General features: G+C 45.3%; 1 protein-coding gene across 3 annotated transcripts in view; it reads left to right on the top strand.

Moving 5' to 3' along the window:
• LOC120977764 (A-kinase anchor protein 17B) overlaps positions 1 to 22,910 on the top strand; it is a 59,359-nt gene that overhangs the window by 23,898 nt on the left and 12,551 nt on the right. Inside the window, exons 1-2 of one of the 3 annotated variants that reach the window (XM_040405855.1) lie at positions 1,976 to 2,031; positions 22,116 to 22,882. In XM_040405855.1, coding sequence (XP_040261789.1) covers positions 22,130 to 22,882 — 753 coding nt within the window. In that variant the 5' untranslated portion in view covers positions 1,976 to 2,031; positions 22,116 to 22,129. Of the gene's footprint in view, positions 1 to 1,975; positions 2,032 to 22,115; positions 22,883 to 22,910 lie in introns of those variants that run through there. The other 2 variants (XM_040405856.1, XM_040405857.1) reach the window with 2 other exon arrangements.

Raw genomic sequence — 22,910 nt, 5'->3', positions numbered from 1 at the left:
GCCACAAATGTGCATGTGTCTGCTCAAACGGTCAGAAACAGACTCCATGAGGGTGATATGAGGGCCCGACGTCCACAGGTGGGGGTTGTGCTTACAGCCCAACACCGTGCAGGACGTTTGGCATTTGCCAGAGAACACCAAGATTGGCAAATTCGCCACTGGCGCCCTGTGCTCTTCACAGATGAAAGCAGGTTCACACTGAGCACATGTGACAGACGTGACAGAGTCTGGAGACGCTGTGGAGAACGTTCTGCTGCCTGCAACATCCTCCAGCATGACCGGTTTGGCATTGGGTCAGTAATGGTGTGGGGTGGCATTTCTTTGGAGGGCCGCACAGCCCTCCATGTGCTCGCCAGAGGTAGCCTGACTGCCATTAAGTACCGAGATGAGATCCTCAGACCCCTTGTGAGACCATATGCTGGTGCGGTTGGCCCTGGGTTCCTCCTAATGCAAGACAATGCTAGACCTCATGTGGCTGGAGTGTGTCAGCAGTTCCTGCAAGACGAAGGCATTGATGCTATGGACTGGCCCGCCCGTTCCCCAGACCTGAATCCAATTGAGCACATCTGGGACATCATGTCTCACTCTATCCACCAACGTCACGTTGCACCACAGACTGTCCAGGAGTTGGCAGATGCTTTAGTCCAGGTCTGGGAGGAGATCCCTCAGGAGACCGTCCGCCACCTCATCAGGAGCATGCACAGGCGTTGTAGGGAGGTCATACAGGCACGTGGAGGCCACACACACTACTGAGCCTTTTTTTGACTTGTTTTTAGGACATTACATCAAAGTTGGATCAGCCTGTAGTGTGTTTTTCCACTTTAATTTTGAGTGTGACTCCAAATCCAGACCTCCATGGGTTGAAAAATTAGATTTCCATTTTTTTTATTTTTGTGTGATTTTGTTGTCAGCACATTCAACTATGTAAAGAACAAAGTATTTCAGAAGAATATTTAATTAATTCAGATCTAGGATGTGTTATTTTTGTGTTCCCTTTATTTTTTTGAGCAGTGTATATAAACAATAAATAAATAAACATATTACATAGCGCTGTCCAAACTATTAAATTATTAAAAAATATCTCCTATGCGGTGAGCATTCGCCATTTCTTAGTCACCTTGTCACCCCAAAAAATAGGATAGGACTGTTCTATTATGGGCCGAATGTTTCATAAAATGCGAAATGCACACGGCTTTTTTTGGTGTGTTTTTTTTTTGCGCGGTATTGAGAATCACAATACTTTTTTATGGTGACGAAAGCGAATCAAAATTTTGGTATCAAAACAACCCTACGCCGATCTAATCGGCGTAGTGCTGTCACGATACCAAAATTTTGATTCGGTTTCGACTAAAAATTTGATTTGGCTCCTAAATTTTTCAGCAGCCAATGGCTACTAGGTATTTTTTTTAGTCTGGAGCACTGAGGACGGATCCGTTTGCTTCCGCATCGTCAGGCAGACGTCAAAACGCTGCAAGCAATGTTTTTCGTGTCCGCCTCCAAAGCAGAATGGAGACGGAACGGAGGCAAACTGATGCATTCTGAGCGTATCCTTTTCCATTCAGAATGCATTAGGGCAAAACTGATGCGTTTTGGACCGCTTGTGAGAGCCCTGAACGGATCTCACAAATGGAAACCATAACTCCAGTGTGAAAGTAGCCTAACAGGTCAGCCAGTTTCATAGGTGCAAATCTGCTGACAGATGGCCAATTTTGTGTATTTGGTGCACTTTTGTAAATTTGTCTGAAGACCGTCTGCAAAGTGACACTTTTTTTTGTGAGTGTGCTATTGCACTCTGCTGCAGACGTTCCACCTCTTTTTAGAGCAAATTTCCTATATTGTCCAGCAGGGGGAGTGTTTCTCCACTTGTCTTCTGACAATTATATACAAGAAAATCGCAGTATACTGATGGTTGTAGTCTGATTCCCAAGCCTGTAACTGGAGGACAAAATAGGCAGCGATTTAATAAGCCATGCATCAGTGAGCCGTCACATTGAGAAGATCTCCAAAGCATAAGAACGTCAGCTGCCGCAGGTAAGTGGGTGCTCACCTGACAGCGGGTTAACCAGAGGGTAAGAATGCCCACTATCTGTGGCTCCTTGTACAGGTGAAACTCGGAAAATTAGAATAACGTGCAAAGTTCATTTATTTCAGTAATGCAACTTAAAAGCTGAAACTAACATATGAGATAGACTCATTACATGCAAAGCGAGAGGTTTCAAGCCTTTATTTGGTATAATTGGGATGATTATGGCTTACAGCGGACCGCAAAAACGGAACGGTCGTGTGCATGAGACCTTACTGAAATAAATGGACTTTTACACGATATTCTAATTTTACGAGTTTCACCTGTATTACAGATCGGATTTCTGGGCTAGTCTGTGATGACTGATGTAGTAAATAGCACTGAGGATATCAAGTGTATTTTGTTTGACTTCAGATGCCAGTTTTTCAGATTGTATTATAGGGATATGTTGACACAAATCTGACAAGTATTTACTAGACTCTCCATGGTAGATATCCAAGGCTGATACTCAGATTTCTGCTGCGGATGTGGAGTTTGATGTGCCATAGACCCACACAATCTTTATGCCTAATTCATATATTTTTCAGCAGAAAGCCAACATTCATACCGGAAACCTGACAGATTCCATTATAGGGAAGGGAGAGGTGACAGGTCCTGGTGGTGTCCATCTATGCCAGATACGGTAATTCTAGTAGTCTGCTCTTCTGCCGGAACAGACTACGTGAATACTGTAATGCAGATGTGGACATAGCTTTAAAGGGGTTGTCTCATGTCTCACAATAGTTGTGACGTCACGGCCTAGTGTAAGCAGCAAGAAGGCTGCGGCACTCACTGAAGCACCGTGCCTTCTCAAACAGCTGATCGGCGGATCCCCGCTGATCAGATACTGATGACATATCCAGAGGATGGGTCATCAGTTACAAATAGTCAGATAACCCCTTTAAGGAGGGCTATTTGCCATGCTACAATTCCAAACAAAGAGGAAGTTAAGTAGCCAGGACATAAAACCATCCCCTATTATATCTAACTAGACATTATGCCCGTTACAAAAACAGGCGCTAGAATTGGCCGGGGCGCAGAGCAATCATCACACCGCGTTCCATGGACGGCGTGGGGGACGGCGTTGAGCAGCCGGCGCTCGGGGTGTGGTCGTGCGGATGGCGTGTGGGGGCGGTGTTGATCGTGACTGGTGGCTGTGGCTGGTGGCACTGACTGATGGCTGAGACGGCTGGCACTGACTGATGGCTGAGACGACGGGCACTGTGACTGATGGCTGAGATGGCTGGCACAGACTGGTGGTGCTGAGACCACTGGCAGCAACTGGTGGCCAGTACTGATGGCAGCAGCAGCTGCTGTATCTGTGTCTGACAAGACTGTAATGGCGGCTCTTCTGCTTCATTTAATGGCGGCGCTCAAACTGACACAGCACACCATAATAATGGTGCGCTGCTGTAGGCGGTCCGAGCGGCGGGTGGTGAGCCCTGTGTTTATTGGCCACCCCAATTGTGGGCGGTACCGGCGGCATGTAGGACAGCGCTGTAGCTGTGGGCGGTTCAGGAGGCCTGAGGTGCAATGTGTTTTTATTGGCCGCCGGCGTACTAATGTGGGCGGTCTGGGTGGCCGCCGCAATTGTTGGCGGTACCTGCGGCGTGTGGGGCGGCTTTGATGTTACCGCACTGTTGCTGTGGGCGGTTCAGGATGCCTGAGGTGCACCGCGTTTCTATTGGCTGGCAACGCGATGATGTGGGAGGTCCGGACGGCTGTATGGTGCACTGCGATTCTATTGGTTGGAGCATCGCGCATTTAACTTCGGCACACATGCACGGACACAGCGCAGGCACAGAGGGATTTTATTATATAGAATTTTTTTAAAAGACACACAACACTAATATAGGTTGTTAATACAAACTAAAAGTTTGATAGGAGTGTCTGTTTAATGTCTTATCAGGGCTGGTTGTTAAGAAGTTAGACGATAACATGCTGACTTCTTACAGTCACCACTAGAGGGAGCTTAGGAGACTTCTGTGTACAGTTTTATTGAGTTCAGTATATTACAGTTAGCAGAGTTGTGGAAGATCCAATAAATGTAATTTATCGATCACAACCTGCTTCCCTGGTGCCTTTGACTGACATCGGTACTAACATCAGTCTGAAATGCAGACATGAGCACCACATATAATATGAAGGAAGAAACCCAGCCTTGGTGCAATAGGAAAGTGAGGTCTGGTCTCCAGGGGGCATCGATGTCTACTATTGTTAGGGATCTGTGGCTGAAATAGGAGTATATGTGACTGATACTTGAACTCTGAGGGGACCTGACATTGGGACAGAAGTTTCTAGTACTATAGAGGCATCTATGACTGGAATGGGGGCATCTGAGGTAATGTAGGAGGATCTGTGACTGAAATGAGGCTCCTGTGGTTTTCTCCATAGACTTCAATGCAGGGGCGTAACTACCATAGCGGCAGACCATGCAACTGCTATGGCCCAGGGCAAGAGGGGGCTCAGTTGAGATCTCCTCCTCTTCTACTGGGGGTGAAAACTTGGTCAGGACTCTACCCTCTAAAGAAACAACATTTAGCAAACGAGGCAGTGGAAAAAAATGGTGCAAGGGTGATTGAAAAAGGTTTAGGCGGAAACCCCCCTGTCCTGTGTGGAGGGCCTGCTTTGATCCTTGCTATGGGGCCCTTACTACTCTATGTACACCACTGCTTCAATGGGTTGTTAAAATAAACAGAAAATCTGCAACAAAAATGGCATAAAAAACACAAATGCATAAAAAACACAATAAGGCTAGTAGCGGCAGCCGTCTCCGGCAGGCTGTTCGGGCTGGTGAACAGCCTGCCGGGTCCGCTAGTGCACGCGTGCCACCGGAGGTCCGCTCCGGCCCCATTAATTATAATGGGGGCGGGCCGGAGTTCCAGAGGCAGCACGGCAAACATGCCAAGAGGCGGCCGGAATAAAACTACGACATGGATCCAGTAGGCTGTTCACTCGCCGGAACAGCCTGCCGGAGAAGGCTGCCGCTTGTGTGAAACTAGCCTAAATAGTGTGTATTTATGTATGTTTTTGTCACTGTTTGGGCCCATTCAGACGGCCATAGTGCTTTGCGGATCCGCAATTTGCAACCACAATAGAAAATGCCTATTCTTGTCCGCAATTGCGGACAAGAATAGGACATGTTCTATCTTTTCTGTGGAGCGGTACGGAATAATGGATGCGGACAGCAAATGAAATAAATAGATCCGCAGACCTTCCGCAAAATTGCGGAATGGGTGCGGAACCGTTCATACAGCTGTGTGAATGAACCCTTTTTATGAGGTTTTCATGCACATTTTCTGCATACAAATCTGCAATGTGTGCAGGTACACCAACACATGTGGCTTTTGATTCAGTTTTGGTGCGGATTTTCTGCATGTTTACCCTCACCCGTGTGCACGTAGCATAAGGGTATGTTCACACAGCTCCAATCCACTGCAGATTTGTAATTTGGTGGTGGTTTTAGATTCGTTTTTTCGAGAGTTTTAGAAGAGTTGAGGTTTCCCTGCTTCCCATTGACTTCTATGCATATCTGCAAATCTGCTTTATGGCCTACTGCATACGGCCATATCCGCAGATCTGATAAATACAGATGTGTGCATCTACACCCCAGAGAGTGTTACCACTACTGCATCCTGCTACTCTCTTTAATGGTCTAACACAATGTCATCTTGTGTATTTATTCGAGGTTCACCACACTGTGCATTTCTAATGTTATGCAACTGTTATGTTCAAATGTAATGTGCCTGGTTCACCAGCAGGTGGCAGCAAAAATGGCAGAGCTATCTTAAATAGAACCCCCCTCTAACCCCTCCTCTGTGGAGGAGTGGGCTAGTACCACTTCCTGCAGGAAGGGTGGGGATTAGGGAGAGTTAGTCTAGCTTACCCCCTGCCAGGGGAAGGTGTGAAAGTGCCCAAGCCAGCCAGAGCACCCTCAGCTCTGCTGGCCATGGAGGCCAAAGCTTAGAAATTCAGGAGCCAGGAGGAAAGTATCCCTGGCCTAATCTAGAGACAGACCATACAAAGAGAAGTGCAGCATACAGAAAAAGCTGAGTTATACAGTACAGTACAACAGAGCCAGAGAGAAACAGATGTAGCAGAGTGGAGTTTGCCTGCCAGTTTTAATGCTAAAGCCTGCTGGTACCAAGACAAAGCCTATAAACAGTTTGAAGAAATGTTTATGCAAAATAAGGCTACATGCACACGACCATATAGGTTTTGTGGTCCGCAAAAAAAAACGGCTGACATCCGTATGCCATCCGTGTTTTTTTTTTTGCGGATCCATTATAACAATGCCTAAAACGGACAAGAATAGGACATGTTCTATTTTTTTTTCAGGGCATACTGATACGGACAGCACACGGTGTGTTGTCCGCATTTTTTGCGGACCCATTGAAATTAATGGGTCCGCATCCTATCCGCAAAAAAAACTGAACTGACACGGAAACAAACAACGTTTGTGTGCATGTAGCCTTAAGCTGCCGTTCAACTACATACATGGTCTGGACTGAATCTTTCTTTCAAATCCCTCAACTATTTATTTCTTCAGAACCAAAGCCTGGGGTCCAGCCGTATCCATGTAGGAGCACCGTGACACACAGAGAGAGACATTTTAGGCCACACTATACCACTCGGCATTCCTAAACCTTGTCACGCGTTTTTATATAGAGGGCCCTAGGGGGAGGCGCCCGTTGCATATCCCTCAATTTTCATGGGGCCTACTTTCAAAAAGCCTATTAAAAATGGACAAGAATAGGACAGGTTCTATCATTTGCGGCCCAGCTGCACAGATGTGGACAGTACACGGATGGCATCCTTGTGCTGTCCATCTTTTTTTGCGGGGACCCCTAAAAATGAACAGGTCCGTGTGAGATCTGCAAAAAATACGGTCATGTGCATGAGGCCTAAGAGGCATTTTTCAAATCAGCTACTGAGAAAACCTCTACCATTTTTAGGCTACATTCACACTACCGTATTTTGTTTCCGTGTCTGTTCCATTCTTTTTGCGGATTGGATGAGGAGCCATTCATCTCAATGGGTCTGCAAAAAATGCGGACAGCCCACTGTGTGCTGTCCGCATCTGCAGAACGCAAAACACATATGGTCGTGTGAATGTAGCTTTTTTTCGTATACGGAACCATTCATTTCAATGGTTCGCCGAAAAACTAAATTTCCTCCGTATGCATTCCGTTTCTGTATTTCCGTTTTTCCGTTCCGTTCAAAGATAGAACATGTCCTATTATTGCCTGCAAATCACATTCCGTGGCTCCATTCAAGTCAATGGGTCCGCAAAAAAAACGGAACACATATGGAATGTACTCCATATGTCTTCCGTATCCGTTCCGTTTTTGCAGAACCATCTATTGAAAATTTTATGCCCAGCCCAATTTTTTCAATGTAATTACTGTATACTGTATATGCCATACGCAAAAACGGAACGGAAAAACGGAATGAAACCGGAAACACTACTGAAACAAAAAATGGAAAAACGGATCCGTTAAAAACGGCCCGCAAAACACTGAAAAAGCCATACGGTCGTGTGAACAAGCCCTTATACTGTGTGCACAAGGTAAAGTTTTTACCATTAGAGTCAATGGGGAAACTGTTATGTGGATTTAGTAGCTGATCAGTGGTGTGAACATGCCCTCACAGAGAGCGCTCTTTCCATTGAGGAAGGTAAATGAGCTCATTCCAGTGACATGCCCTGGGATTTTCAGGTTGGAGGCAGGACCTATCAGCAGATAGTCAATTAATTGGCAGATGCAGTACAGGAGCCAGTAAGCGGCCTTTGGTAAACCCCCTGTGCTTTTCAGAAGCTAAGATTAGAATCCTTTTCTGCAGAAGCAGGAAGCCGCTCACACATCTTCCACCTGCCATCTCTGCCTGGAGCCGTGCTGCACCCTGCTCGCAGCTAAGGTAAGGAGAAAAGTTTGCTAAACCGTCCAGTCCATCGTATAAAAATAGGATTTTGATTGACACTTCTGATGTAGCGGTTTGTATGGATGTAGCAGGGTTAACACACAGACTTTATGAGACGTGGTATCTAATTGGTGTACTCCAAGTTCCTGTATTTCTGCTGCTACCTCTATAAACCGTAGTGCCGCCTGCTCTACACGGCTGGTATCGGTGTGCTTCTCTGTGCAAGCGCTTCATGTGTTTTCCGCTTCATTTCCTAACAGTACATGCGTGTTAAAGCCACAATGACCGTGAAGTGTACAGTAAGCACTGGCAATAATGCTAATCTGTATTTATGTAGCGCCAGCGTATTCCGCACGGTTGTGTGCCTGTAGCCTTGGGGTATGTTCACATATGGCAGATTTATTTTGTTGACCATTCTGTGGCTGTTCCAAACATCTGAATGGGGTTGTTTCTGCAGCGTGTGCATGGATTTTTACAAAGCCCAATCAGATGAAACTGATGGGACATGTATGCAACAAGTCTGCCGAGTGTGACATGACAGAAGACGGATGGTTCCTTACTGTAAAATCTGTGGGTCAGCAGCGCAACTAGGGGACATTATGGGTGGTCATATAAATAAAGTGGATCCCATTTAATATTGCGGCTGTGCACAGTAGTAGAGAGGGCATCTCGCTGATCCCACAAAGGGGTAGATTTATCACAAATGGTGTAAAGGAAAACTGACTTGGGGCCCTTGCACACGACCGTAGGCCCTCCGAGTCATACGGTCCGAGAGCGGGCCATATGTATGCATTGATCGTGCGCACGGGAGCACACGGCATCATAGATTACAATGGCGCTGTGCACTCATAAGATCATATGAGTGCGGGACAATAGCCCGACGTGCACAGCATCATTGTAATCTATAATGCTGTGTACTCCTGTGCACACGATCAATGCCGCTCACGGACCGTACGTCTCAGAGGGCATACGGTCGTGTGCAAGGGCCCTTAGGCACACTTCAGTTATTTGATCAGTGATTGTGAGCCAAAACCAGGGGTGAAACCTACACAGAGATGAAGTATAATGACAAGATCTGCACCTGTTTGTTTATGGCTCACAATAACTGAGGTATGAACTCAGCCTTAGTTGCCCATAACAACCAATCAGATTCCACCTTTCATTTTTCAGAGCTCCTTTGGAAAATGAAAGGTGGAATCTGATTGGCTGCTATGGGTAACTAAACCAGTTTTCCTTTACACCAGTTTGGTAAATCTCCCCCAATGACTTCCTTGCAATTATCTAGCCTCCAGCAATCTGAGGACATTCTAGTGGTCATTTACTAAAGCCTCATTCACACAGTCAGTGTTCGGTCAGTGATTTTCATCAGTGATTGTGAGTTAAAACCAGGATTGGAGCCTCCACAGACATAAGGGAAAGATCTGCTCCTGTTCTGTGTTTAGAGCCGCACCTGGTTATGGCTCAAAATCACTGATGGAAATCACTGAACGAACACTGACGTGTGAATGAGACATAAGACTGGCTTTTTATGCCAGTCTTAGATTCCCCCCACACTGCTGTAACATTTGGCCTAGGGCTCATGCACACTGCCATTGCCGTATTACTGCCCGCATACAGGGGGTCCGCAATACACGGGCATTGGCCATGTGCACCACTGATCGCGGACCCAATCATTTCAATGGGTCCGCAATCACAGAGATGCGGAAAGGAGGCACATATCAGAACCCCACAGAAGCACTACGGAGTGTGCTTCCATGGTGTCTCTGCCCGTGCCTCCGTACCACAAAAAAGGAGTGCATGCACTACTTTTTTGCGGTGCGGAGCCCATTTAAGTGAATGGGTCCACGATCCTCATGCAGCTGCCCCACGGCCGTGGGCATGAGCCCTTATTAGGAGCATCTAGGGAAGTCTGTGCGCCTGATGTGAAAACTACTCTAGTCCCAGGCCGGAGTAATTTTTCGTCAACATTTACACCTGACATAAATGTTAGTAAATTTGCCGGGGCCCCAGCATGGCCCCCCAGATACACCCCCGTCCCACCCAACTGTCAAACACAGCATAAAAACAGCCTTGTGCAAATATTGTCGCACAGCCAGTCAAAAAAGGGACTTTTTTATTTTTTATTTATTTATTTATTTACAACTAAAATAGCCTCCCCACCACCAATGTGCATTCTATGGGGGGTCATTCATCAAAGAACGTCCTTTTATGCCTGTCTTTGATAGCGCCTGCGCAGCCGGAGGAAGCACCTAATTTATAACGAGGCGCACCTCCAGCAGTCCGTGCACCTGGAGTGAAAACTACGCCAGTTTTCACTCCTCTTTTAGGCCTGGTTCCAAGCGTAAATGTTAGTAAATTTGCCAAAGCCCTGGCCCCCACCACTCCACCAAGAGGTATGGAAGGCATAAAAACGCCTGTGCAATAAAATTGTCGCATGGGTGTTTAAAAAGTCGCAAAAAAGTCTTGAGATAATATATATATATTTTTTATGATGTTAGTAAAGGGCCCCCTATGTCTGCATATGTTCTGTGTATGTGTGTGTGTGTGTGTATGTGTGTGTATATATATATATATATATATATATATATATATATATATATATATATATATTCCCATTCCCTGCGGTGTCCTATCATTATCTACAGTCAATTATAATGTTTTTTTATTTATTTACAGTAAGAGATTTTATTACATTTGATCCACAACAGATATGAAATGGTTTCTTTATAAGGACGATGAGAGGAATATGATGAAAAATAAAGTGGGTGCCAGATGTTGCGCCTGCTCCTCTGAGGCCCGCGCTGTATAATTACCTCTCCCCTGCACGGTCTTTGTTATTAGCTGCTGTGCTTGGAGATCTATTAAATCCCTGTCAGTATCTTGTTTACCATGTATCAAATATCTTTGTCATCCCTTTCTCCATCATAAGTGCAAAAGTATTTCAAAACTTGATTCAATGCAGCAAAAATAAGTTGCTGAAATTTCAGAAAATCATTTCCATACATAAAGCACAAAGATTTTCTGCTGTTGTGGATTTTCGTGGCGCAAATCTGCAGCGTTATACAGTACCAGCAAAGAAAATGGGGCGCCTTTACTACGGACTTGCGTCTATTTTAGGCGTAAAATAGTTGCAAGTCCCCTTTTTTTTACCTGGCCGTGTGACTATTTAGTCGCACGCCTGGTTTTAAGCTGTGTCCGCCACTTAGATGTGACGGGGACGTGTCGGGACTCCCGCCCCGGCAGATTTTGTAACATTTAAACCTGGAAACAGGTGTAAATGTTAGCGAAAAACTATGCTAGCCTGGGGCTGACATAGTCTTTATGTCAGGCGCAAGGACAGCGACAGATGCGCACGCCTCATCATAAGGCCTCATGCACATGACCGTTGTGTGTTTTGCGGTTTGAAAAACACAGACGTTTTGCGGAACAGCACGGATAGCCATTGATATAACTGCCTATTCCTGTCCGCAAAACGACAAGAATAGGACAGGTTATATTTTTTTGCGGACCACGAAACTGAGCAAAGGATGCGGACAGCCCTTTTCACACAAACGATACAGATTGGCTCCAGATGCTTTCAGGCTGCGTTCAGTGAAACTCGCACCATTTTAGCAAGTTCAGACAGTTTTTTGTCTGCGATTGCATTCAATTCTTAAGTTTGTTTTTTTTTCTGCGCGAGTGCAATGCGTTTTGATGCGTTTTTCACGTGCGTGAAAAAAACTGAAGGTTTTCAAACATCTGTTTGCAACCATCAGTTAAAAAACGCATTGCATCCGCACTTGCTTGCGGATGCAATCCGTTTTTCACTAAAGCCCCATTCACTTCTATGGGGCCAGGGCTGCCTGAAAAACTGATGCATGAAAAAAAATGCTCATGTACACAGACCCATTGAAATGAATGGGTCAGGATTCAGTGCGGGTGCTATACATTCACTTCACGCATCGCACCCACGCGGAAAGCTTTTGAGAAAGGGGCCTTATATCATCTATATTCTATAGAGTCTTGGTTTTAATCAAAGAAGTGGCAAGTGATTGGCTCCAAAGGTTTTTTTCTTCTGGTCCTTTGGGGGCCCACTAAGGTATCAAAGCCTGGGCCACCGAAAGCACCTCTGGTCCTCTGGTGGACTATTCCAAACCTGGTGCACCTAGGATTTTTTCTGTATTTTTTTTTTTTTTTTTTTTACTGTAAAATTGCCAGGTCCAGATGTTACCTGAATGTCTAAGGGAAATATGAATCACAGAACACACAAGTATTTTTAGGTGGCATCTTTTGAATCTCTGGCATTTGTTTTAAAACACAGCATATGAAATCTCTGGCATTTTTCTGGTGTTTTGACAGACTGCCAAGACCTGGGCCTCTTTCACACGGCCGTCACGTGTGAGGGTCCGATAAGATGTGGGTGCGTCGCGGGAAAATGTGCGATTTTCGCGAGTGCAAAGTGTTTTAATGCGTTTTGCACGTGCGTGAGAAAAATCAGCATGTTTGGTACCCAGACCCGAACCCGGACTTCTTCACAGAAGTTCGGGTTTGGGTTAGGTGTTGTGTAGATTTTATTATTTTCCCTTATAACATGGTTATAAGGGAAAATGATAGCATTCTTAATACAGAATGCTTAGTAAAATAGGGATGGAGGAGTTAAAAAAAATAAAATAAAAATAATTTAACTCACCTTAATCCACTTGTTAGCCAGCCGGAATCCTCTGCCGCAAGTGTGAAAGTACCCTTAGGCCTCTTGCACACAAACGTGTGCTGGCCGTGCCTATGCTGTGGACCGCAACCAGCAACTTGGCCAGGTGACGCCGCCTCCACATTCTCATGCCATTGGTCCTGTGACCATGTCCACCTCTGCCTCCTCATCCTCCACTGCAGGGACAATTCACAGTGCTCCTCCAGCATACCACATGTGCAGGGTATGGCGGTGTCACACTGTTCTACACCTCGTTTGCCTGGGCGAACGGAGTCATACAGGGGAGGAACTGCTCTGTATCCTTCATCAGGAAATGGAATCCTGGCTTTCTCCGCGACAACTCAGAATCGTAACCATGTTGACCAACAACGGGAAGAACATGGTGTCGGCGCTGCATCAAGGAGGGCTGAGGCATGCGCCCTGCATGGCACACGTGTTCAATCTGGTTGTCAAGCGGTTCCTGAAGTCTTCCACCCATCTGCAAGACATCCTAAAAATTGTCAGGAAACTTTGCATGCACTTCAGCCACTTGTACACCACCAAGCACAGCCTCCTTGAGCTGCAGCGGCAGAACGGGGTCCCCCAACATAGGCTGATATGCGACATTTCCACTCGTTGGAATTTCCCCCTCAAAATGTTGGACCGACTATACGAACAGAGAGAGGCCATAAACGATTTCTTGATGATCCAAGCGGACAGGAGTACTCCCCTGTGTAACTTCGATGTCAGCCAGTGGCCGCTCATGCGTGACACCTGCCATTTGCTCAGGCCCTTTGAGGATGCCACTTTATTTGTCAGTCTCCAGGACTACGGGATGAACACTGTCATTTCACTGCTTCATAGCCTGGAACAGATGCTGGTACATCTGGCTGGTCGGGGGCCTGGAGACGTGCCACATGAGAAGGAGGACATTGGAGCACTAGCAATGTTTAGCGAAATGGGGGTTTTTTCTACATAGGTGACAGAAGAGGAGGAGCAAGAGGGAGATGAGGAAGACGAGGCAGATGACCCAGGCATACCGTGGCAGTATGCAGTGGAGATGGAGGCAGGGAGTCCCTCTGAGTCACTTGCGCAAATGGCCCGATGCATGCTCACTTGCTTGGGTAGTGACAGCCGAATTGTCACCATTCGGCAGAGGGATGACTTCTGTCGATCCACCTTGTTGGACCCTCACTATCGGTCCAAAATGGGGGCCTTTTTTTACACCCGCTGAGAGGAGGACAAACTGAACTACTATAGAGACATCCTATGTAGTCAGTTGACTGCTGCCTATCTGCGACATGTCTATCCTCTCGCAAGTCTGACCAGGGGGCACCTCTGCTCTCACGTTCCTCTGCCATGGCTACGGAGGGGGAAGGGGGTAGGAGCAGTACCAGTTCCATCAGCAGCAGCTTAAGGCTACTTTCACACTGGCGGATCAGTTTTGCTCTAATGCATTCTGAATAGAAAAGGATCCGCTCAGAATGCATCAGTTTTCCTCCGTTCCGTCTCCATTCCGCTTTAGAGGCTTGCACCGTTTTGGTGTCAGTCTGACGAAACTGAGCCAAACAGATCTGTTCTGACACACAATGTAAGTCAATGGGGATGGATCCATTTTCTATGACACAATCTGGCACAATAGAAAACTGATCCGTCCCCATTGACTTTCAATGGTGTTCAAGACTAATCCGTCTTGATTATGTTAAAGAGAATACAAACGGATCCGTTCTGAACGGATGGAGATGTTTGTATTATCTGAACGGATCCGTCTGTGCAGATCCATAACTGATCCGCACCAAACGCAAGTGTGAAGGTAGCCTAAGTCCAGAGTCAATAATGAGCAGCTTTCTTAATCTGCCTAGTGAAGAAACTACTCACCAGCAGCATCTAGACCTGGAGCAGAACCTGAACCAGTAGGTGGTGGCATACTTGGACAGTACCCTGCCACCCTACATTGAAGATCTACTGGGCAGACAAACTGGATTTGTGGCCGCAACTGGCTGAGTTTGCCCTGGAAAAGCTGTCCTGCCCAGCCAGTAGTGTGGCATCAGAGCGGGTGTTTAGTGCGACGGGGGCCATAGTTCCCCCAAGGTGAACTCGCCTGTCCACCCAAAATGTGAAAAGACTGACCTTTTGTCAAGATGAATCAGGCATAGATCAGCCAGGATTTCCACCCACCAATGCCTGATGCATCAGATTAGATCATCCATGCTGCCTCACCCAAACCTTGACAAAAGAGACCGGTTTCTTCTGGCTACCTGCCTCAGCTACTATTCTGATGCTGCCATGCGCCTGATGCCACACATCTGATGCCATGTTGTCATGCCCGGCTCTGACTATGTGTGGAGGTCGGCCAGAATAGCAGCACGTGTTTAGTGTTTGTTTTGGAGTCGTGCTGGATCCGCCTCCCATCAGGTGCACTGGGTGGGGTCATTAGTTTAAAACCCTTTAGTGACCAAGCACATTTTTAAAAAATTGCATTCCAAGAGCTAGAACTTTTTTGTTTTTTCATAAATGTACTTATAGGAGGTCTTATTTTTTGCAGGACAAGTTCTAGTTTTTAATACACCATTTTAAGTACATGTAATGATTGATTAAAGCCAGCCGTTTAGCTAAAACCCCCTTTGTTTACGTCAGTAAAAACACTTATGGGTGGTCACTAGGGGGTTAAATGGCTCTCAATTCCAGTGCTCTGAGCGGGTTATAGAAATCAGTCTGGCCTAGGAAGGAAGGAAGGAAGGTTTTCTGTCCCAGCTTTGATAAGATAAGTGTGGTTTCTGTTTTTGTTGTTTGTTGTTTGCTGTTTTAGTGGTGTTTGTGTCATCTCTCCCTTCCAGGTTCTGTGCGAGCAGGCTGCTCCTATTTCCCCTTTTCACCATCTCAGGGAATTTAGGGTGTATTAGCCCAGGCACGAGGACACAGCATTCCTACCACCAAGGTCTGCCTGTGGGCTGAGCAGTGCAGGGAGAGAGGTCAGGTATAGCTAGGAGGTGACCCTTCCCCTGCTTCTCGCTCAGAGCCTGGTTGTTGGTTTTTCTGTGTGTCTGAGTGCTTGTCCACCGTGACATTATAACCCGCCCAAACTTTGACTGTCATTGCTCAGCGGTTTTGTGATGGCGTCAATTGAAGCGTTAGTTGACCGCATGCAGGGGCTATCCCTAGAGGTTGCGGAGCTACGTGGTTCGGTCAAACGGTGTCAGAATGCTCTGGCATCAGGTGCAGGTCAAATTTGTGTGGAGCCTAAAGTGGCTCTTCCTGATCGATTTTCAGGGGGTACGGATGACTTTATCCGTTTTAGAGAATCCTGCAAATTGTATTTTCGGCTGCGTCCATCGTCAGGTGATGAGAGTCAGAGGATAGGAATAATCACTTCTCTGCTTAAAGGGGACACGCAATCCTGGGCCTTTTCTCTGCCACCCGGTTCTCGGTGGAGGAATTTTTTTAAGGCTCTGGGATTAATCTACGATGACCCAGATCGGGTCTCGATGGCTGAATCGAGGTTATGTAATTTATTTCAGGGTAGACATACTGCAGAGGCTTACTGTGTTGAGTTTAGGAGATGGGCTACGGAATCAGAGTGGAATGATCCCGCGTTACGTAGTCAGTTTTGTCAAGGGTTATCTGAGAGATTGAAGGATGCCCTTGCTTTTCATGAATACCCAGACTCTTTGGAGAATGCCATGTCTTTAGCAGTACGGTTAGATGGACGTATCAGAGAAAGGTGTAGGGCTCCCTCCGCGCAAGGGATCCCTTCTGCGAGTGGTTTCGTCTCTACTACCTCCCCGGGTGATGTTACAGGTAACTCTGGGATAGCGGAGGAACCCATGCAGCTGGGTCAGGTTTCTTGCCATTCTAATAGTAGAGACTTTAGGAAATTGCACAAACTGTGTTACTCTTGTGGAAAGAGTGGTCATTTTATTTTTGCTTGTCCTTATGTTAAACTGCAGGTGGAAGTGAAAAAGAGAGAAAAAAAAACTTCCCTGTCACTTGGTAGCGTGAATGGTGTGGTGGAGCAGGCAGGTATGCAAGCTCCCTGCAGTTCCCGTTTTCTCCTTCGTGGCGCTAGAGTCAAGAATTTTTTTTGTCGAAGTATTCCTTGATTGTGGTGCTGGGGTAAACCTAATTGAGAGCCATTTAAACTAATGACCCCACCCAGTGCACCTGATGGGAGGCGGATCCAGCACGACTCCAAAACAAACACTAAACACGTGCTGCTTTTCTGTCCGACCTCCGCACATAGTCAGAGCCGGGCATGACACATGTGCTCCTTCTTACACCCACCATCGTCAGCAGGTATTGTTATTGCCACCCACTTCCCCACTCTGTCACTGGGTCAATCTGTGGTCTCCTGATGCTGCTGCCACCTCCACACTCTGTCATTGTGCCACTCTGTGGCCTCCTCATGCTGCTGCTACCTCTACACTATGTCACTTTGCCACTATGTGGCCTCCTTATGCTGCTGATGCTGCCACCTCCATACTATGTCACCTTGCCACTCTGTGGCCTCCTCATGCTGCTGCTAAATCAACACTGTCACTGGGCCACTATGCGGCTTCCTCGTGCTGCTGCCAACTCAACACTATGTAAATGGGCCACTCTGTGGTCTCCTCATGCTGCTGATGCAGCTGCCACCTCCACACTATTTCACTGGGCCACTCTGTAGTCTCCTCATGTTGCTGCTACTTCAACACTATGTCATTGGGCCACTCTGTGGACTTCTCAAGCTGTTCTCCCACCCTCCCCACTCCATGAATGGGCCACTATTTTGCCTTTTTGGCCTGGTTGACATCATCATTTATTTCACCCTTCTTCTGATCTGTCAGAAGGAAGGAAAAATTAGACACATGACAGATCCTGTCTGTGTAGTAGCCGTAAGGCCTGTATGGTCCCATCAGAATTGGCTTATGATTTGGTAGCCAAAAGCAGGAGTGGGTACAAAACACAGAAGACATGCAAATATTCCATTCATGTGTCATCTCTGTTTTGGATCCACTCCTGTTTTTTTTGGCATTAGCAATACTGATGGATTACTGACCAAATACTGATCGGGTGAAGGCAGATGCTCAACAGACAGGATCAGTTTTTTGGGGGGTTATTGTTCTGACGGATCAGAGGAAGGGCAAAATAATCAGTGACGTCAACACAAACTTACTGCTGACACCCTCTCCACTCTGTCAGGGGGGCTCTACTTGTATAAATGTTTAATAGAACAGGCTCTCTGCAACCAGGAAATAGCTGTTTTTTAACGTGATTTGCCGCTAATAAATTTGGATCTAATATTTTCGGAAAATTGGGTGAACCGGCCAAATCGAATTTTTGAGAAATTTGCTGATCTCTAATAATAATAACAGAAAAAAAATAATAAAAAAACACCAGAAAAGAATCTGTACGGAGCACATAGGGTTTTTTTATTTTGGTGCTTTTGTGGTGTTTTGCAGGTTTTGGTGTTTTTTTTGGGGGGGGGGGGCTACCATTTTTTTAGAAGATAAAGCGCAATATCAGACATAGCTCACAGACAACAGTTACACCAACCTGATCCACCCTTCATGGGCCTCACAGCAGATTCGTGTACACACCCATACACACTTATGAAAACATTTCCCACTCAACTGCATTTTTTCCTTAGGGCTCTTTCAGACGAGCGTGTCCTGTGTGGGAATCATGCTCTGTGTGCGAGCGTGATTTCCCATTATGGACACTGCTGATTTTCATGAGTGTGCGGCATGATAACAATTTATAATGCTGTGTATCTCTGCATGACCTTGCTTTTACCGAATGCCAGATCTGAAATCGCTACGGAGATTCTAGCCTTACCGTCGGGCTGTGTAATACAGCATTAAGGCCTCTTTCACATGAGCGATCCGGATTGTGTCGGGATCTGTTCATGGAAAAACTGATGGTCTTGCATGCAAGTTCAATCTGCATTCTGTATCCAGATTGCATGCGTTTTTCACGCATGTGAAGAAAAACTAAAGAATAACAATCTCCTTGTAACCATCAGTGAAGAACGCATTACATCCGGATGCCTTCCGTTTATCACGTAAGCCCCATTCAGTTCAATGGAGCCATAGCTGCAGGAAAAACGCACAATACAGAACATGCTGCGCTTTTTCCTGAAGAGCACGCTTATGGCCCTTTCACAAGATCAAGTTTGCTGTCTGGATGTAATGCGTGTTGCGAACGCACAGCATCCGGACTGAATCCTGATCCATTCACTTCAATAGGTCTGTGTACACGAGTGTCGTTTTTCACGCATCATCTTTCCATTCATGAAAAATCACAGTATGTTTTATATAGTGTGTTTTTCACGCAGCTGTGGTCCCATAGATATGAATGGAACTGCATGAAAAACGGAAGGCATCCGGATGCAAGGTCTTTTTTTTACTGATGGTTGCTAGGAGATGTTAAGTGTTGTTCTTCAGTTTTCCTCACGTTTGTAAAAAATGCATACAATCTGGACAGAAAAAAAAGACACTGAATGCAATCGCAAAACCATAATTTTTTTCCCGAACAGTTTCCGACGGTCAGTAAAAGAGGTCTAAGGGTTTAGTGTTCCTGTGCATCTTTTTAAAGGGGTTGACCTATGAAAAATATTCTAAATTTTTCAAAACTGCATCTGAATACCTTTTTGTAATTGCATGTAATTAAAAAACTAGTATAGACTCTGAGTTATTCAATAAAATGGATTTCTATAGCGCTACCTGCGGTTTGCTTTTTTTTACTTATTTCTCTGTCCACCTTGCTGAGGGGGACACACATGCTCAGTTCCAGGGGGAGCTCTGGAACCATGTGAGGTACAGGGCTGGTTCTAGTTTTGTTAAAACAGAGATTGCCATGTACAATAGGATGTTTGATATTTATTTTTTACATGAATCATAGGATAACCCCTTTAATTATCACATAGTGAATGGTTCAGGGGCAGACATACCATTGGTACATTGTGTGTACCTGCAGAAGGGTCCTTTTAGGCAAGGGGGTCTATACCTCAATAAAAGAGCATCAAAGTTCAGATCCCACAGATGAAAGATTGACTAGAGAGTCATAGTAAGGGTACAGTCACACAACCATATTTATGGGTCTGCATCAGTTTCTTAATTTTGCGGAATAGATGCGGGCCCATTCATCTCAGTGGGGCCGCAAAAGATGTGGACAGCACATGGTTCCACAGCCCCGCAAAAAAAGACAGAGCATGTCGTATTCTTGTCCGAAATTGTGGACAATAGGCATTTCTATCATAGGGCTATCATAAGAAACGCACACGACTGGTATCCGTGTTTTGCGGATCCGCCATTTGTGGATCTCAAAATACATAGGGTCGTGTGAATGTACTCTAAGGGGCACTATGATGAGCTCCAAACACTTGAAAAATTTGCTGTTAAACAGCCTGGAACGGTTGACCTTCATAATAGCATGTTTACACAATTCACGTCTTTCACTGGAAGGGCACTGCTATATTCATACTGCAAACAAATCCACAAGAGATCGTTTGCCTTCAATTAGGGAGTGCTAGATGAAGGATGAGTAAGAATGAATTGGGATTTGATTTTAACTGTTAAGTCCTCAGCAACGGTAAAATAAATGCAGAGCTTTTCTAAACCATTATATATGTAGAGCACACATTCTCCCAGATCTTAGGAAATGTTTTGAAAACAAAATCTGCAGTTTGCTCTATTGCAGAAGCTGCTGTACGTTTGACCTAATGTACTCAAATGGGTGAAATCCATGCGTAAAGGCCTCTTTATACCTGAAGGAGTGTTCCCAATAATTGCCCTATGTAAAGATGCTGTCCATTATGCAATCAGATGAAAACATTGCTGATGTGATCACCTAAATGATCATTTCTGGGCAGCTGATTATGGTGTCTAAACAGCTGTGCTGCTCAGAAACAAAGTTCCTCTACGGGGAAGAGCAATTACGTCAGTGATCCCTCATCTCCATACGGCAGAGGTGATTGCTGCATGTAAAACCACCTCTGATGAGCAGGCAGTTATCAGGAACAAGCCGATCATTCCCGATAATTACCTGCTGTGCTGGCCCATGTAAAGGGACTTTAAATCTTCATATGAATGGACTCGCACTAATAACATGAATTGCACTTGCATAGATTATTCATAGTTTCTAGGTCCCTGAAACTCAAAGGCCTGTTTTACAGGAGCATGTTCAGTCCAGGAAACACGTTGTGCAGGGGCTGACTGGGAACTTAAAGTGCCCCTGGGGAAAAACCTAAAAGTTGTCCCATTTTGCAGTCGGGTCCAAATTGACATGAGGCAAGGCCAACACAAGTAAGCAGGGCCAGCAATACAATAATGCAGCACATTATATCACCCTAACAGAGCCAAGTACCACAGTGCATCACAAAATACCTTCCCAAAAACTGCCCCTCTGTGGTGGCCAGAGTGTCCTACTACTCCAGTTGCCTCAAGATAGCAATACAGTTGAGTTACGGAGTCAAGAGGGCAATGTCAGATCATTATTTACCTGGCTGGTGGCTATGAGGACGGCACAGGTGGGCATTGGCTCATGGGAAATTTTTTATGAAGGGTCTATGGGCAGGTCATCCCTGACGGTGTGTGAGTACAGTACAGTAGAGCAGTGGTTAAGCAGGAACTCGCAGCAACAAAATACACTGTGGTACAGTGAGTTTGGGTCAGATGAACAGTGGCCCGTGTCTGGGAAATGTGGCCGCCACACCGTATTTCCCAAACTGAATATGCTCATGTGCAACGGGCTTTACACAGAGTATATGTGAATTTTATTAAACTTCTCTATATACCGTAAGTAGGGGCTTGTGCACAGAGCTCAGGAATCTGTACAGCTGTGTATGGACCCTGTATGACCCTTTTATTTCTGAGCCTGTACAGCTCTTTTACTACAGAGCCATACAGGCTCTATCAGATTTATTAAGTCTGGTGTTTCGAGTTGCGCCAAACTTAATAATGGGTTAATGCCTCTTAATAAATTTGGCTGTCTGAAGGTCAGAAAATTAATTCTATGTCTAGATTTGGTACCAAGATTTGCACCATTTTATGGCTTTAGTGTTTATATTATAAATGTATCTAAAAGCTTAACCCTTCCTTTTTTGTGAGAATGGTACAGAACGTGAATTTTTTTTTAAAACAAATTGTACCATTTTGTAGCTCAGCTTACAACAACTAGCATAAACTGATTAATAACTGTGGGCCCATGTAAAAATAAATTTGATTCTAGCAGCAATCGCTCTAGAGAGGGAAAGCTCCATTGGACTGCAATAGTTTTGTTTCCTCATATTTGCACTTAATTTGACAGAAAACAAAACATTGCATTGCCTCTGTATGAAATCCGTGGCATACAGAGGTTCTCATGCACCTCGATGAAAGCCCTATTGTGTTGTCATACAAAATGGAGCTATAATATGGCTGTGTGTATGAGCTCTTATTGTGTATGTCCAAAGTAGTGGTCTCTAATATACTGTCTTCTGCTTTGTTGCAGATCGCCTTAGCACAATGATAGTTACTCCAGTATACGATGACTCTGAAGCCGTGGAGCTAAGTGCCCTTTACCATCTGTATCTTAAACCCAAAGCAAAATTAATCATCTCGATTATACTTCCGGATGAAACAGAAGAATGCAGACCAATATCAAACTGGGACATTTTGGAAGAGCTGAAAAATGTGGTTGCTCCAGACAAATTTAGTTCTCTTAGGGTTTCAAGAACAACAAAAGAATGTATTCGAATTGAAGGAGAAACAGACACTAAACTTCTGGCTAACAAATTTTTTGAAAAGCTTAACGGGCAAAGCTTGCCAATCAGTTGCCTGCCTATACCATTAAACATGGTAGTAATTCAGGCGCCTGCTGACCTTCCAGCCAATGACACCACTAAGAAATTACTTACAGAAAAAGAAGATTCGGAGGACAATGCAGAGAATTTTACATCACCATCGTGCATTCATTTGGAGGGCTTGCCAAGTAAATGGTTCTTGGCAATGGATTCAAACTCCGAAAAGCCAAGTGAAGAGGTTTTGAGAAGCACTTTTGAAAAATTTGGAAGCATTGTGAATATTGACATACCTATGCTGGATCCATATAGAGAAGACGGGAGTGGAAACCAGCAGGGAACTGGTGGTCTTCATCCTTTTGATGCTTTCCTCCAGTTTCAAAATATGTCAAGTGCTATAGATGCAGTGCGGTCACTACAAGGGATGATGCTCATGTTTAACACTGAGGATGGAAAATATCTGGCATGTGATGTTAAGGTGAAATAATACAATGGTTATTTACCGT

The sequence above is a fragment of the Bufo bufo genome, chromosome 8 (genome assembly GCF_905171765.1).
Source record: "Bufo bufo chromosome 8, aBufBuf1.1, whole genome shotgun sequence".
NCBI lineage: Eukaryota > Metazoa > Chordata > Amphibia > Anura > Bufonidae > Bufo > Bufo bufo.
This window is presented reverse-complemented; position numbering and strand designations above follow the sequence as displayed.